Source organism: Capra hircus, chromosome 2, assembly GCF_001704415.2.
Source record: "Capra hircus breed San Clemente chromosome 2, ASM170441v1, whole genome shotgun sequence".
Classification (NCBI taxonomy): Eukaryota; Metazoa; Chordata; class Mammalia; order Artiodactyla; family Bovidae; genus Capra; species Capra hircus.
In genome coordinates, this window is record NC_030809.1 from 118,161,948 (window position 1) to 118,179,185 (window position 17,238).

The window sequence follows — 17,238 nt, forward strand, 5'->3', positions numbered from 1 at the left end:
GTTTCTTTCAATGATATGGATAACTTCAGGCCCTCTTTCTCTAGACCTTAAAATGAGAATCCATAATTACATGCTGTCATGAAATTATGGAATTATTAAGAAATATGTTTTCACATTATTCAACTTCTGAAATAATTCAATGTCATATACTGATTTGTACTTGACCCTCTCTAGAACAAAGCCCACATGTTCCTATGAATTGCTCAGTATTGCTGCTCTACGTTAAGATGCTAAAGACAGCTTTTTGAAAGTTGTTATTCAAACAACTGCAAAATTAAAAACGAATATGCCCAAAGATGAAAGTGTGAGTCATTCTTATCAAACTTTGATCTTTGGAGTATCTGTCAGCTTAAACACTAATACTTGAGAAAAAAAAATCTCCTTGCAGCATACATTGGACTCTCATTTTTTTCATGGTTAAACAAAAGACAGTCATGATTTTCTCTGCTAATTCATCAAGAAAACAATAAAAATGGTTAATTTTTGTTAGGATCACAGACACAGAAAAGAGTGCTTGAAAGGTCCTTTTCCATAAACCTCTGAAATAGGTGAGGATCGATGTAGTTCTGAAATTAAAAAAGGGAAATTCTACCACTATCTCTTTTTAAGTCATCTCAGTGTTTGGTACCTCCTTATATCAGAGAACTGCTGCACCATATTGTACCAACCTAAAACAGTCAACGTGGCCATGTTTTCCCTCATTCCACCGTCATTCTTGATTTGGCAGATATACTTCCCAGCATTGGCTGGTTCTGCTTTTGAAAACTGCAGAGTGGCAACATTTTCCACAAATGTAATTCTGATGTTTTCACTTTCTCTAACCACTTCTTCCTTCTCTTTAAGCCACTGGACAGAAATAGGCTGGGTGCCTTCTATGGATGCTTGTAACTCAGCAGGCTCACCAGCTACAACAGTGAGGCTGTTCAGCTTGGAGACAAATCTTGGTGGTTCTGAACAGGGAAAGATGGATGGAGATTGTTGGAAAGATTGTCCAGATAATGAAAAAGAGAAGACAAATAACCATTTTGCAGTTTCCTGCCATTCCTGCCACGTGCAGGAAATAAGGCTTACCTTTTAGCTTTACAATACAAATGCAAGTATCACTTCCCACTTCGTTCTGTGCTTTGCAGTGGTATTCACCAATGTCTGAAGTGTCAACATTGAGGATGTGAATACTTGCATGGAAATTTTTGGATGCAATCTTGTATTTCTTGCTACTTCGGAGTTGTCGCTTATCTTTGTACCAAACCACCTCGAATGGTGGTGTTCCCGAAAGTTCACACTCAATACTAACTTCAGCATTTTTAAGGGTTTCTACCACAGGAGGGAAGCTGCTAAAAACAGGTGGTTCTGTAAAACACAAGAATTCCTCATGAACTAGGCTACGTAACTCCATATAATGATTTTATTTCTTTGTTTAAAAATTGGAAGAAAGAGTCAAAATACTAACACAGGTTTGGCACTATCACTTTAGTGTTGAAGAATAATAGCTTCAGAGAAGCAATAGGGCCTTTATAGAATCACTTGGCTTCACTGGCTGAGGACCCAGACTAGACCCCAGACAACCTTACTGAGCAGCTCAACATTCTATCTACACCACTTTACTAATTTAGTAAAGATTGATGTGAAATTGTAAAACAAAACAAAAACCAAACACACGTCTAAACCCAAGTGTAAGGATTAATATGATCTGCATGAGGTATGGGGTCCTGACTTCAGGGATGAAATTTTTTTGTATGTGCTTTACTGTTGGGATACTTGGAAGTTATCACAACATCTGTGCTCTAAGTCTTCTACATCAACAAATGGTTTTTGCAATAACTGCCTCACAATATGACAAATTTAGATTCTGTGACAAATACTGTGGAAAATACTAATACTATTTACAACAAGGTATAGTGATCTTATTTTAAAAACTAGAAACTAGTTTTGGAGGGAGAAAAAATATATATAATTATCCTGTTGTAAATGTAAGGTTAAAACCTCTATTGCTTGAACCTTGGGATATATGTAGTAAATAGATTTTGTTTTAAATAAAAGATAAAGATCATGCTGAGGATGATGATATATTTATAAGTTGACTGAAGGCAAAAGTTAATTTTAAAATGCCTTCCTTTCTTGAGTGTTTGAAACATCAAATTTGAACTGCTTGGCTAATATGTTGAGGTGATTACAATTATGGCATTGGCATGACAAGAAAAATATCTCAGAATGATTATCTATATGTAAGCGAATCTTAAGAAAAACATGTAAAAACAGAAATGATACTATTTGGAAAAATGTCCTGTGATCTCAAATGGAAGCTAAAAATGACAGTAAACCCATGAAGAGCTCTGATAGCCAGAAGAGAAGAAGGTGGGCTTCGGGTAATGAGGAAGAGAAGAGGCTTCTACCTTTTACAATAACCTTGGTACTACAGCTTGTGCTGCCAGCAAGATTCTGAGCCTCACAAATGAAGTCCCCAGTGTCCTCGGTACCAAGATTATTCATCTGTAAGACGGCCACTGAGTCGATGAAAGCCATTCTGTATTTATCGCTGGCTGGGAGTTCATGTTCATTTCTGTACCACACAACTCTGATGTCTGGGGACCCAGTTATCTTGCATTCAAGTCGTGCTGAGTCACCTGCTCTCACTATTTTGGTTGCTTCCAGTTTCTTTACAAACTTTGGTGGTTCTAGAGAGCGAAGAAAAGAGGCGATTATGAGGGAACATAACAGATATAAATAACACAAGTTCAATTATGTAGTACAAGAAAGAGAAAAACATGAAACATGAACAATGCCCGGCAAATAGGAGGGTATTTTCTTGACTGGGTAGATGAATTGTAAAACATTAGAGAAAGGACCAGAGCCACAGGTCAGACAGAAACATAAGACAATCAAACTTGCACACCTGTCACAAGCAACACTGTGGTGCAAGAGTCGCTACCAACATCATTGGTAACTTGGCAAGTATATTGTCCAGTCTTGGAAGCATCCACTGAGTAGAGATTTAAGAAGCTAGTTGACCCTTCCAAGCCAATGAAACATTTAGGTCCAGAGGCAAGTTCCACATCATCCTTAAACCACTTGATTTTAAACGGTGGTGTTCCTTTTAGCACAGCTTTAAATTCCACCGTAGAGTCAGGTATGGCTTGTTGTCGCTCAGGTTTCACTAAGAAGCTTGGAGGTTCTACAGATTTTAAGAGAAATGCATATGATTAAATGCCTTGTAGTTGGGTTATTTCAACAGTTTTAAGGACATGTAAGAAAACATTACTGAAAAGAGGTAATGACTGAATATTTCTTGAACTCAATATAGATGTATCGAAAGAAACAGAATTATGGTGATTTTTAGTTTTAAAGGACACCAGGAAAGAGTGTTACATTTAAAAGCAACCAGAGAGAAGAGCCAGGAAGAGGTTAAGAAATTCTAACCTTTTACAGTCAAGATGCCGCTGCACGCCGCATCCCCTGCTACGTTGGACACTCGGCATGTGTAATTCGCAGTGTCTTCTAACTCCAGATTGTTAACAGCCAGTGACACAGTGTTCTCATGACAGATGAGTCTGTATTTTGCACTTGTAGATATTTCTTTTCCATCCTTAAACCACTGAGCACTAATAGGAAGTGAGCCAGAAACTTTGCACTCCATGTGAATGGAAGAGCCTAGAACTTTATCCATTTTGGTTAACTTTTTGGTGAATGATGGAGGAATATTTTGATCTGTCCAATGCAAACAACAAAACACATCCATTAATTGTTGCCACTTGTTTACCAAGGACATATATACATAAGGGAGACTGACGGGGGCCAAGAGTACAAACCTAGTACTCTCAGGTAGGCATCACAGCTACTGCTTCCAAAGTCATTTTCCACCTTGAAAGTATACTCGCCGCTGTCTTGCTTCATTACTGACTGAATCCTAAAACTGGCCACGTTGTTTTCAAAACTCATCGAAAAATATCTACTAGGCACAATCTGTTTCCCATCTTTAAGCCACTTGACTTTGAGTTCTGGCGTTCCGGCCACAACACACTCCAAGGTCACTGGGTCTTTCTCAGTGACATCGACAGATTTAGCTTTCTCTATGATCTGAGCGGGTTCTGTAGTAAGAATGAAAACATGGATGAGTCATACTCATAATTCCATGGAAGAAAGGTATTGCTTGTGAAATTGTCTCCAGAGAAGAACTGAGAGGGGCTTACACACCTTGTACTAAAAGGAAGGCATAGCACCTCTCAACTCCTGACTCATTCTTGGCTTGACACGTGTACCTCCCACTGTGTCCATTATCCACAGATCTGATTTGAAGTGTGGCTACGTTGTTCACAAAGGAGATGTGAACATTATCATCTTCATCCAGAATCTGATCATCCTTGAGCCAGGTGACATAAATGGGAGGAGAGCCTGCCACAGTGCTCTGAAAGGTGGCAGAACTTTTCAAAACAGTAGTGATGTTTTCTATCTTCTTTATGAACGAGGGTGGCTCTGTGATTAAAGTAGACAGTATGAGAAGAGGAGGTTTATCTAACTCCTACCCATCATCACAAGAAAACTTTACAGAATTTGTATTGGGCAGCCAGCTCCCTTGCATCCAACTGACCTTTCAGAGATACTCGAGCGCTGCAAGAGCAGCTGCCGCCTTCATTGGATACGATGCACTGGTAATCACCAGTGTCTGAAGGGTCACATCTGTTTATGTTGAGATTAAACACTGACACTCTGTCAGTCAAGGTATATTTTTTGCTGCTCCGAATTTCCCTGTTATTCCTCAGCCAAGTGACTTGGAATGGAGATGTTCCCATAACTTCACACTCCAGCTCCACATCACTGTCTTTGACTACCTCCACAGGTTTCAGCTCTCTGATAAAGGTGGGAGGTTCTAAAGATTCAAAAAGGAGACAGAGAACCGCTTACTCCAGGAAGACCCAAGGACCAGCCAGGAGCATAGCCAGAGTGGAAAGGGGAAGCAGTAACACACCTTTCACTTTTAACTCAACGCTGCAGCTTGCAGTCCCTGCATCGTTTTGAGCTTCACAGACGTAAGTCCCACTATTTTCCACCCTGGCCCTGGATATCTGGAAAGTGGCTAAACCATCAATGAAGGAAATGCCATGTTTCTCAACAGCTGTTATTTCGTTCCCATCCAGATACCAAGAAACTCTGATTTCAGGCGTGCCTGTTATCTGGCATTCAAATGTCGTGGATTGTCCATTCCTCAGCACTAGCACTGGGCTGGGCTTCTTAATGAATTGAGGAGGTTCTAAAGATGGGGAAAAACATGTGATGGTGAACATTTTTTATACTAAAGAGCAACGAGCAAAACTGTTTTCTCAAGCCCGCTCCCCTGAAGAAAATCTAGGTAAGCAAGACAGTGAGAAGATACAGAGACCAGACCTTTCACAAAGAGAGAGGCTTTAGTGGTTGCTGTGCCAACATCATTGCTCAGTTGGCAAATGTAGGTCCCCGAATCGGCAGCTTTGGCTGAAAAGAGCTCCAGGATGGTGGAGGTGTCATCCTTCCAGACTGAGCGAGCCGCTCCCGAGTGCAACTCTTTGTTATCTTTAAACCACTTTATAGTCATGGGTGCAGTGCCACCCACAAGTGCCTTTAACTGAACCCTTGTATTGGGATTGACATCTTGAGACTGTGGCTTTTCCAGGAAGTAAGGGGGTTCTGGGGTGAAAGAAGAAGAAGCGAAAGGGGAAAGGAAGGTTTATTTTAGAACTGATAAGTCAAGGAAAGAATTAAGAAATGAGAGAGCAGTGAGTTCTCGAGAGGCAGAGACAAAATTTGCCAACCTTTGACTGTCAGATGGCCGCTGCACTGGTTGTGCCCTGCCTTGTTAGTGGCAGAACAAGTGTAGGTGCCGCTGTCTGAACCTTCCAGCTGACTGATTTCCAAGAAGGCAGTGTTGTCATGAAAAGAGAACTTGTATTTTTCACTAGCTGTTATTTCTTGGTCATCTTTGAACCACTGGATGCTTATTGGATGCGACCCGGCCACTATACATTCTAAGTCAATGGAAGACCCTTTAATGCTGTCCATTTTCTTCAGCTTTTTGGTGAATGATGGAGGTATGATAAGATCTATGCAATGAAAAATAAATTAAAAAAAAGTCAATCTACTGATTTATACTTTTTTTCCTAAAATTGAAAGAGATGAAAGAGCATAGAAATGCCCAGTTCCTCGCCATAAAAGAGCTGTACCAACCTAAGACGTTAATGCTAGCCTTGCAGCTGCTCCTCCCGACGTCATTTTGGACTTCAAAAGTATATTCACCACTATCTCTCTTTTCGGTAGAAATAATCTTCAGTATAGAGACAGTGTCAGTGACACTGATTTTATATTTTTGGCCCAGGGCCAGTTCTTGGCCATCTTTAAACCATTTGGCTGTAATCTCCTTAGTCCCTGAAAATTTAACCTGCAAAGTGGCAGGGTCTCCTTGGGTGACATCTATAGACACAGCCTCCTCAATGATTGTTGCAGGTTCTATGGAAAACAAAGGGACAGGTGTGGGTTGTGAATGGCTCCGGTTAAAGGCTTATACCTGCATTTTTTTCCCTAGAACCCACAGTGAGCTTTCTGAACCAACCTTTTACTGAGAGTACTGCGGAACACCTTTGTATTCCTGCATCGTTTTTGGCCTGGCAAACATATTTCCCATCATGCTTGACTTCAATGCCACTGAGGTACAGACTTGCCACATTGTTCTCAAAGGTCATTCTTATGTTATTGTCTTCAGTGATTTCCTCGTTGTCTTTTAGCCAAGTTACCGTGATGGGCAGGGAGCCCTTCAGCGTGGCCTGGAAGGCAGCGGTGCCTCCTCTAAGGGAGCTGGTGCTCTCGATCTTCTTTACAAAGGTTGGGGGTTCTAGTGGAAGAACGAATTCTCAATCAATACTGACTCTAGAGCAAAACCAGCTTAACAAAAAGCATCAACTCCAAAGAAAAGCCAGTCCGTCATCAGCACTGCCACTAACCTCTTAAAGTCACCCTGGCACTGCAGGTGCTGCTGCCCACCTCATTGGTGACCCGACAGTGGTATTCACCCGCGTCCGCAGCTACAAACTTGAGGATCTGCAGGCTAACCAGCTGATCCTGAATGAAGGTTTTGTACTTCCTGCCACTTCGTAGTACGGTGTTACCTTTGAACCAAGTGATCTCAAAGGGAGGCGTGCCTGCCACCTCAGCCAGCAACATGACATCATATTCCTTCAACACTTCAATGGGCTTAAATTCCTTGGTAAAGTAAGGTGACTCTACAGTGGAAAGGAATTATTTTGAGTTAGTGGGAGTGGAGTCTGTGCCCCGGGCCATAACTTTGGTAACACAAGGGACAATGTGAACACAAACCTTTCACGATCAGAATGCTACTGCAGTGGTCGCTACCAGCTTCATTTTGAGCCTCACACATATATTCACCACTGTCTTCGACAGCAATATCTGTAAGTCTTAGAACCGCAGTGGACTCCACAAAAGACATTTTGTGTTTGCTGCTCTCCTTAATTTCTCTATCATTTGCAAACCACGTTATTTTAATTGGAGGGGTGCCCGTGACTTTGCAGGCTAGCTGGGTGGTGTCTCCCTTCTTTAACAGCTGGGATGGCTCTAACCTTTCAACAAATGTGGCAGGTTCTGTGGAAGGAAGTCATTCAGAGACGTGAGAAAGAGGCAAGGACTAACAAGGGGAGCTCAAAGATGTCAAGGAAATTCTGCAAACCTTTTACAAATAAGGTTGCACTGCACTCCACAGCTCCAGCCACGTTGCTGACTTTACAGGTATATGTGCCTGAATCGGTGGTTTTTACTGCATATAGTTCCAGGGAACTTTCTAAAGCTTCTTTGTTGATATAGCAGCTTCCACCAGAAACCAGCTCTTTGTCACCCTTAAACCATCTGATTGTGAAAGGGGTAGACCCTTGGAAGGTGCTCTTCAGGCACACAACCGAGCCAGGCAGGACATCCTTTGATGCAGGTTTAGTTACAAAACTGGGTGGTTCTAAAGGAGTATAAAGAAAGAATTTCAAAGAGTTAAGAGGCACCATTGAAAGGAAGATACCTTAATTTGAACATCATTTACATAAGAGTGAAAGGCACAGTCTCCAGCCAACCTTGCACAATCAGGGCTCCGCTGCAGTCTTTGCTTCCCACGGAATTTGTGGCTCGACAGGTGAAATTCCCGGCATCACTCATGTCTACTCTGCTTATTTCCAAAGAGGCTGTGCCTTCCACAAAGGCTATTCTGTATCTGTCAGAGGAGGCTATTTCTTTACCATCCTTAAACCAGGACACCCTCATGGGGAGGGAGCCAGCAATTTTGCAGTCCAGCCTGCAGGTGCCACTAACCACACTGTCCACGTTTCGAAGGGGTTTGGTGAAGAATGGAGCAATGTCTCGATCTGTTCATGGCACAAGAAGAGAAGAAAGAACAATGTGGAAAATGGCACAGTAATTTTAGTGTTGGTTGTCAGTTGGCTTTCAGGAATATGGGAGCACAGGTTTCTACGGATACTAACCTAAGACAGTGAAGGTTGTCTCACAGGAGCTGCTGCCCACTTCATTGGAAATCTCAAACGTGTACTGGCCACTATCGTGCAGTTCAGCTGAATAAAATTTGAGTTGGGCAACATTGTTTTTGAAACTTATCCTATACTTTTTACTGGCAACCAATGGTCTCCCATCTTTGTACCATTTTGGCTTGAGTTCTGGGGTGCCTGTGACTGTGTACTCCAGCGTGGCTGGGTCTCCTGCGGTCACTTGGATCAGTTCTGCTCTCTCAATGATTTTAGCAGGTTCTACAATGGTATTAAATAGTTAGAATTCTGCAGTGTTGATTAAGGTTTCATTTTTAAAGGAAATATCAATTCACAACGTTTCTCCACGAACCTTTAACTATTAATTCCCCAACAGATGTTTGGCTTCCGGCTTCATTTTCAGCCAGGCATGTGTATTTATCACCAAAACTAATCTGCACATCAGGGATTATCAAGACTGCCACACCATTGACAAAGCTCATTTTGATCTTTCCATCTTCTTTAATGATCTCCTGTCCTTTCATCCATGTGACAGAAATGGGTTCTGACCCTCTTACGGCAGCTTGTAAGGTAACCGTTTGTCCTGCCAGTGCAGTAAAATCATCTACCTTCTTTACAAAGGTTGGTGGTTCTAGTTAAAGAAAGACAGCACACAAAATTGATCATTTCCAAACACTTTGACACCATGTGCATTCAAGAATTTTATCTCGATTACATTTATCTAGTCCATAGTGTTGGTTGATTAGAAAAAGAAATCCAGTTTAAGAGGTATTACAGTTCCATGCAAGAAGAAGATGCAAAGATACACGGCTATCAGCTGACAAAATCGCTTATTGCATCATTCACTTTTGTAGACCCGGGTTCAATTCCTGGGTCTGAAAGATCCCCTGGAGAAGGAAACGGCAACCCACTCCAGTATTCTTGCCTGGAAAATCCCCTGGACAGAGGAGCCTCGTGGGCGACAGTCCATGGGGTCGCAAGAATTGGATACAACTTAGCAACTAAACCACCACCACCACGAGAGACTCAATATTTACACTGGCCTCAAGACAAAGACTGCATTGTCCCCAGGGTCCTAGGTCAAACCGAAGGCAAAACGTATTTTCAAAAATTAGGAGAAGAGGAGAGTGTACCCATTTTACTTCCTTGAGCTAAGAAAGCTATTTCGACAGTTTATTAAAGAGTTATTAAATTTTCAAGCACTAACCTTTTAGTAAGTGGGTTGCAACACAGCCACACTTCCCAACTTCATTAGCAACCACACACTCATAGTCACCAACGTCCGCACTATTAAAAGAAAAGATCTCCAGGGACACAGTGGACTTCTGAGAAAACAACCTGTACTTTTTACTACTTCGAATTTGCTTCTTATCCTTGAACCAGCTAATTTCAAATGGTCCAGTGCCTGCGATTTCACACTGAAGGAGGGCATTTGTTCCTCTCACTATGTCTGCAGGCTCAAGAGTTTTGATGAAAGAAGGAGGTTCTACAAAAGCATGAAAGTATTGTATAAGTTATGTGTTACAAACAGTTAAAAAGAAAATCTTTTCTCAAAAACCAACGGACTAGGACCAAGGCAACAAACCTTTGATAACTATTTCAGCACTGCAACTGTCACCGCCAACGTCATTCACGGCTTCACACGAGTAAGTCCCGCTGTCTTCCACTTTTACATCCGTAATATCAAGGACAGCCTCAGAGTTGACAAAAGACATTCTGATTGTGTTACTCTCAGTAAGTTCTTTGTTATTTTTAAACCAAGTAACCTGGATCACAGGTGAGCCTTTCAGCTTGCAGTGGAGGCGTGCTGATTCACCTGGGAGCATTAAGTAAGAAGGATCCACCTTCTTCACAAAGGATGGTGGCTCTATATGAAGTTGACAAAAAAGAAAAGGAAAAGATATCTGAAGCATAAAGCACACACAAAGTAGACATCACACAATAAAAAGACACACAACACACACACAAAATGTCTTCATGAAATTCCTGAACAGGTTGTGGTGTACTTAATAGCTTTCCACATTTCTAAGATTCCAAAATGTTTTCCCAGACTTTTGATTTAAAAAATAAACAAACAAAAACAAAACTAAACAAATTCTACTTAGACAAAGAGCAATTTTATGAAAGAAGAGATTCAAGGACTGCCTAGACACTCAAAGTTCTTAGAAGTAGTTTTAAGCAAGCTATGTTAATGGCAGACAGCTTGAAACAAACAGGAGTAAGTGAATTCTGGAAAAGACTAAAAAAATAAAATCAAACAATTTCAGGATTTTCCCAAACCAAAACAATTGCTGAGATGAAATCATTTTCATCATAAAATGCGCCGACTGCAGTGTGTCAACAGTTTGTCTACTGAGGCATCCCTGCAGAGAAGGGAGTGAAACATTGTTCACACACTTCTTACCTCTGATAGTTACTGTCGCTGAAGTGGAGCTGCTTCCAGCCTCATTGGAAGCTGTACAAACATAGGTTCCTGAATCTTTGAGTTTGGCCAGAGGGATCTCAAGTGATGCTATTTTATCTTCAAAATAGATCTTATAATCTTTCCCAGGGGGGAGCTTCTGCCCATTTTTGCTCCATGTAATTGTGACTTTTCTGTCTTCATCTACTTGGCCCTCAAGGTGGATCTTCTTATTGATAGCTGATTGTACAGGCTCCAGTTCTTTAATGAAATGTGGTTTGTCAATTATGTCCAACTCAGCTTGGCAGGTGTCGGCTCCAAACTTGTTAGAAGCCTTACAGGAGTAAACTCCTCTATCGTGAACTGTAAGATTTGAGAGCTCTAAAATGTGTTTGTTGTCTACATCTGAAATCTTGCAGGTAGGGGATGGTGAGAGGGCCATGCCATCTTTCTGCCAAATGGTTTCAATCACGGGAGTGCCTGTCACTGTGCAGAGAAACTTGGCTGCCTTACCCACAAAAGTCGTTATGGACTTAGGTCTGGAGAAGAAGGTTGGTGGATACGCCTCTGTAAGAGAAATGTTTTCAGTGTTATATTTTGTCCCCACAAAGCTACTGCTATAATTACATATTCCAAGAAAGAGAAGAGTTATAGCCTTAGATAGACATGAGACATTATTTAAAGTAGGGTAATGTATTAAGAAGATGAAAAGATGCATCAAAGGAAATGGACGAGAATGTTTTTTTTATAGCAGAGCAAGACAGCACTTTAAACTTTAAATATAAGAAGATTTGTTCTTCTTTTATTTCACAACATTAACTTAAAATTGCTAAAGACCTGTCCATTTTATTAGCTAATTAATTGTTTGAACTATCTGATAAGCAATTCAACTGGTACTTTAATTCTGTAAATCAGAAGATTGTATAAGGAATATAAAGAAAATCTTGATTTTTCTGAAGAGCATGGATATTAAATGAGTAATAGAAAAAGTCTGAATAGTTTTGTAAAGTCTAACCCTCACGTTTCAACTATAAATGCATCTGCTAAACCATTTCAAACTTGTAAAAATATATGTGGCAGTAATTTTCTATGTCCATTCCGCATTTGGAAGAAAGCCTTTAGGAATCTCTCTTTTTGGTTAAAAAAAAATACTCCTCTTTCTTCTTTCCTCTGTGACTTGAAGCTCAAGTGTTAGTTCCATTACTGAGCAGGCCTATTTTGGATAAAGAAATTTCCCAAAGTGTCTTTAAGAATAATGCCGTGCACTTGGTAGCATAGATATTCTCTGATCACAAAGCAAAAGCCACTGAATGGGTCACTGTGGGCCTGGGGTGTGGAGTTCCGACATGGAAGAGTTGTGGATGAGAGGAAGCTATGGGTAACCCCGTCTTTTTCAAGTCAATGACAGGTGCGGCATCTGTCTTTCCCCTCCATGCTCTCATTGGAAAAGAAGATCAAGGTAATATGGCAATCAACTAAACTTCAAAAAGAAAAAGAAGAGCAAAGGACAGGCCCACCCGGGCGTTTAGTGCATGGCTTCTGTCAACAGCGCAAGTCATGGCTACCCCTGATCCCAAACCATAATTCATAAGCTCATAGTCACATTTTCCCATGGTAGAGAGAAAGCAAGAGAGACAGAGAGGCAAGGAAGGGAGAGAAAGGAAAGCGCTACTAATCTTTTTTTGCTAATAAGGGAATTCAGACACTTGAGTGTAACCTACTTGACAGTCATTCTGTATGTCATTAGGAAACTACGAACAGAATATTTGTGTAGTTATTCTTATTTCTGAGTTAGTAATAAAGCCTAGGGTGAGAATCCTAGCTTGGAGTCCTATAATACCTCCCTGTCTCTTACTAGGACTTACTAGGATTTGTTTAACTTTAGTCTTATGCTCTGCCCTTTTGTTTCCTGTTCTTAATTGGTTAATTGATTCCAAGTTATGAAATATATTGGGACATCATTTATTTTTTAGCAGCACCAAAGTGTCCTGAAAATTTTTTCTACTAAGGGACAAGCCAGACTATTTAAAGAAAAGAAAGAGAACAAAACAAAAACCCAAACCAAACTATCAGGAGTCACTGCTTGTACGATTCCTTGACATCCTCTTGAAATAAAAAGCTATTTTTTTTCTTTAACTGTTGTCAGAAATAGGACTGTAAACAAGAATTTCTCATCTCTCATAGGCTCTGCAGGAGCCACTGTGTTACCACGTTGGATATTGGTCTCTCCAGTTGGTAGAACACACACTTCCTGCACCTATAAGAAAGTAAAATAGGCAATAATATGAAATGGAACGACATCTGTGTCAGCGTATGGCATTTACCTGTCACAGTCAGTGTGGCTGTGCAGCTGACACTGCCATACTCGTTGGAAGCTTTGCAGGTGTACTCGCCACAGTCAACAACCTGGGTTCTCAGGATTTCCAGGGTGGTGACATAATTTGCAGACCGAATAGAACACTTGTCACTTTCATAGATTTCTCGTCCAGCTTTGAACCACTGGAAGCGGACATTGGGGGCGCTGTGGATCTCACAGGTAAATTTGGCGAGGTGGCCCAGGGCTACTTCCAGGGGCTCAATTCTCCTCCTGATCACTGGAGCAGCTGCAAAGGGAAGCAGAGGCTGTTAGCAAGCCTCCTTACTAGGCACCTCACATTTTTCTTTTCCTTCTAACTTTTGTTGCTGTTAATGGAGCAGAACAGTTGAAACTGGTGAGATGGATTGCAGCAGTTTAAGACAAGTGACTGGAAAATGAGAAAGATCATTGAAGGCAAAAGAAGACAATGAGCAGCTTTCGACATATTCACATGTTATTTTCCAGTGAATTGTGAAAAATGTGATGCTTTATAAAACAGAAAAAAAATGTGATGCTTTGGCTTACATGCATAGCAACATGATACATTTGTTTAATATACCATGCCGACTAGGAAAACTCAGAATAACGTGAAAGAAACATGATCTACTAAATAAAGTGATGTTGTGAAACAATAGCAAAAAAAAAAAAAAAGACGCCAAAGTGAGAAACACAAAGAGACAATTAATCATGGTTATTTTGAATTTAAGAATGAGCCTGATGATTTCAGGGTAACTAGGTGTTCACTGACAGCTTTTGATTACATATCATTAAACTGAAAACATTTATCAGTTTTATGAAATATATGAAAATACATTTATTCTTTTAAAATAAATAGCAGTATAACTATAACGTACCACCCAGTAAGGCAGTAAGGGAAAAGGAGAAGAGTTAATAACCATGATTAAGTCTGTGATTTCATTTTTACTCTAAATAAATTCTGGCAATGGCAGGTAAGTGAAAATTCAGTGATGAAACCTAAATCACTACAACCCAGTGAATGTTAGAGCTTGATCCACTGAATCCTTAAAAATCCAACCTCTTTTGACTACAGTGAGTTTTGCTGAAGTTGTTGCTTTTCCTCCGTTATTCAAGGCCTCACACGTGTATTTCCCTTGATGTTCTTCTCTATCTACCTTGTCGATTACCAGCGTATATGTATTTTGATCCTGTAAACACTTGAACTTTTCATCTGAAGGGACCCGTTTACTCTCAAAATACCAATTCACCTCTTTGGCGTTTGTTATGGATGACGTGAGGCTTATGATGTCACCTTCCTCGGCAGTTGTGTCCACCAAGGGCGTCTGTATAATAGGAGCATCCTCTCCGAGCTTCCTGTCTTCCTCATCCTCAGCTTCCTGTATCTCTACTGTACCAACCTCTTCAGTACCACCTTCAGAGACTTTCTCTTCTTCCTCTGATGGTTTTGGTATCTCATCCTGTTTTTCATCATAAACAGCAGCAGAAGCAGTTGTGGTACCCACAGCTTTGACCTGACTCTCCACCTTAAAATAACTGATCTCTTCCTTCGCGACAAGATACTTAGATTCAACTTCTGGTTCAGTGATTGCTTCAAGCTTCTGTGAACTGGAAAAAGAAACATCTTCCTGCAAGACTACTGTGGCTCCTTTCTCAATTCCAGGCTCCTCAGCTGTTAAAATGTTCATTTCCTCACATATAGAGCACAACGCCTCCTTCAGTTCAGTTTTCAAGTCAGCCATTTGAGGATCAATGCCTTTAATAGTGAGGGTTAATTCTTCTGTCAGAGATTTCACTGAGGTAATCAGATAGGTGCACATAATGCAGTTGGGCTCTTGGGTAAAGTCTACGGCCTTGACCTCCACCTGTTCAATGTTTCTTAACCATTCGGAGAAAAGACTCAGTTGCTCGCTGGCCACTGCTGCTTGCAAAGCACTGCGGATCTGAGTTTTCAGGTTTAATCGCTGCTCTTCTGGAATACCAGAAAGCAAACTTTCCTTAAAAAGAAAATCACTTCCCTGCACCTCCTGCACACCATTTACTGCCATAGGCTCCTTTTTATACTCCGTGGTTTGGTTCAGGGGCAATGCCAAGGTGTCAGAATGCTCTTCCTTGAGCAGTATCTGCTTTTCTTCACATGCTAATGGAAACCTTAAGGACTGGCCTTCCTCAATCCTGGCTGCAAAATCTTGCCCTGCACTATCCAGTTGATCCACACTTTCCATCAAAATTTCACTTTCTGTGCACGTGTGTTCTGAAGGGACCCTGGAGACTGTGATGTCAGGACCCTGGAAACTTTGTGCATGTCCCTCAGCTAAGCTCTGATTCAGGAAGACAGCATTTTGTGACTCTTGCTTTTGAGAAGTCTCTCTTTGCTTTCTTTCCACTGCAGACACTGTCTTCTCTTTTGATAAAAGTACTTCCTCAGCCACAGAGGTTGGATATGAATGGGCTGGTATTTCTTTTATTGATGGCTGTGGATAACTCTCTTCAGGTTCAGCTAATAAAGTTTGCAGAGACTCAACTGTTGACAAACTAATTTCCTCTATGGACATGGCACTTGGGAAGATTTTTTCCGTATCTGATAGAACTACCTGTGACTCAGGCTCTTGACACATCAGAGTATCTTCTCTGGGGAGGGTGTCCTGGGACTGGGTAATCTGCAGCTGTAAATTGGGAGGTAGTTCCTTGATAGGCTGGACATGAATAGTGCCACTGATGGAAAGTGCTCTGGTGCTTTCAGGAGTGGGCATATGGTGTTCCAACATGACTGTGGATTGCAGTTGCTCAGCTTTTAAAGTAACTTGACTGCTTAGTTCATTGGTTTTAACCACATGCTCATACGAAAACTGTTGTTTTTCTTCTGCAATTAAAGAAGCTTTCAAAATGGCATCTTTTACGAAAGTTACAACTTCCTGCTCTGAGTCAACCGTCTCAAGTGCAGGGTCCTTTAACGATGTGTGCGGAAAACCTTCCAGAGCCTCTGGTGTGGGCGCTGCTTTGCAGGCAGCATCAGTCGTGTCTGTGTCTTCCGGAAGCACAAACAGCTCTGCTGCACAGGCGGACTCACCCCACACATTCTCCGCTTTACAGACATAGAGACCACCATCTTCTTTCTGAGGATCGTTGACGATGAATGTCCCGGAACCATCAGGATTGTGAATGATAGTGTAATAAACATTGGTACAAAGTTGCTTGTTTTCTTTGAACCATAGAACAGTGGGTGCAGGCTCTCCGAGTACCATGTATTCAAAGATGGCAGGGAGGCCCGGCACACAGTGCACTGGTTTTAACTCCTTAAGGAAGGAAGGAGGACAAGGACCTTGGAGCTTTTCCAGAGACTTCTCCTCTGCCGACTCTGGTTCTTCATGGCCCTCGGCTTCAGAATTTATTTTCAGATACGCGCTACACATTGCCTGCCCATATTCATTACTGGCAATACATGTATATTCTCCCTCATCCTCCAGTTTGGTGAACAGAATGATTAAGCTGTGATCATTACCGTCAAACAGAAATTTGTAATCAGCGGAAGGGGTTAACATTGCTCCATTAAAGAACCACTGTATCTGGGGTGTGGGAATGCCAATGACAGAAACAAACAGCTTCGCCACATCCCCTATGCTTATTTCAGCATTTGACACTTCTCTGATGAAAACTGGGGCACTGCCCTCCTTTTTGGAATCAAATTTAGGTGAATAAACTGAAGGTTCAGACAAAGGTTCGAGTGTTTCATTTCTATTAGATAACTGAAGGTCACAGCTAGAGGTTTGAGGTCCTTCTTCTTCGGCAGACAGAAGAGAAATAGAAAACTCTGTATGGGAAAAAACGATTATTTTACTATCAATTTTACTTAAATAAACGAAGAAGTCAAAGAATTACACACCAATTGACAGCCTTCTTCTGCTTTATTCCTGAAATTGTTAATTATCATGAGATTAATTTATCAAAAAGCACATTTCTAAAATTTTAACCTTAGCTTATCATAT

General features: G+C 41.1%; 1 protein-coding gene across 1 annotated transcript in view; it reads right to left on the reverse strand.

The window, feature by feature from the left end:
• TTN (titin) overlaps positions 1-17,238 on the reverse strand; it is a 274,875-nt gene that overhangs the window by 190,697 nt on the left and 66,940 nt on the right. The window contains exons 45-68 of the mRNA XM_018065217.1: positions 14,313-17,063; positions 13,245-13,523; positions 10,924-11,487; positions 10,105-10,386; positions 9,727-10,005; positions 8,872-9,150; positions 8,502-8,780; positions 8,097-8,384; positions 7,706-7,984; positions 7,339-7,620; positions 6,966-7,244; positions 6,578-6,856; positions 6,196-6,474; positions 5,784-6,071; positions 5,380-5,658; positions 4,964-5,245; positions 4,586-4,864; positions 4,192-4,470; positions 3,807-4,085; positions 3,418-3,705; positions 2,894-3,172; positions 2,394-2,675; positions 1,072-1,350; positions 669-950 (exon numbers count right to left, since the gene is read on the reverse strand). Coding sequence (XP_017920706.1) covers positions 669-950; positions 1,072-1,350; positions 2,394-2,675; positions 2,894-3,172; positions 3,418-3,705; positions 3,807-4,085; positions 4,192-4,470; positions 4,586-4,864; positions 4,964-5,245; positions 5,380-5,658; positions 5,784-6,071; positions 6,196-6,474; positions 6,578-6,856; positions 6,966-7,244; positions 7,339-7,620; positions 7,706-7,984; positions 8,097-8,384; positions 8,502-8,780; positions 8,872-9,150; positions 9,727-10,005; positions 10,105-10,386; positions 10,924-11,487; positions 13,245-13,523; positions 14,313-17,063 — 9,495 coding nt within the window. The remainder of the gene's footprint in view (positions 1-668; positions 951-1,071; positions 1,351-2,393; positions 2,676-2,893; positions 3,173-3,417; positions 3,706-3,806; positions 4,086-4,191; positions 4,471-4,585; positions 4,865-4,963; positions 5,246-5,379; positions 5,659-5,783; positions 6,072-6,195; positions 6,475-6,577; positions 6,857-6,965; positions 7,245-7,338; positions 7,621-7,705; positions 7,985-8,096; positions 8,385-8,501; positions 8,781-8,871; positions 9,151-9,726; positions 10,006-10,104; positions 10,387-10,923; positions 11,488-13,244; positions 13,524-14,312; positions 17,064-17,238) is intronic.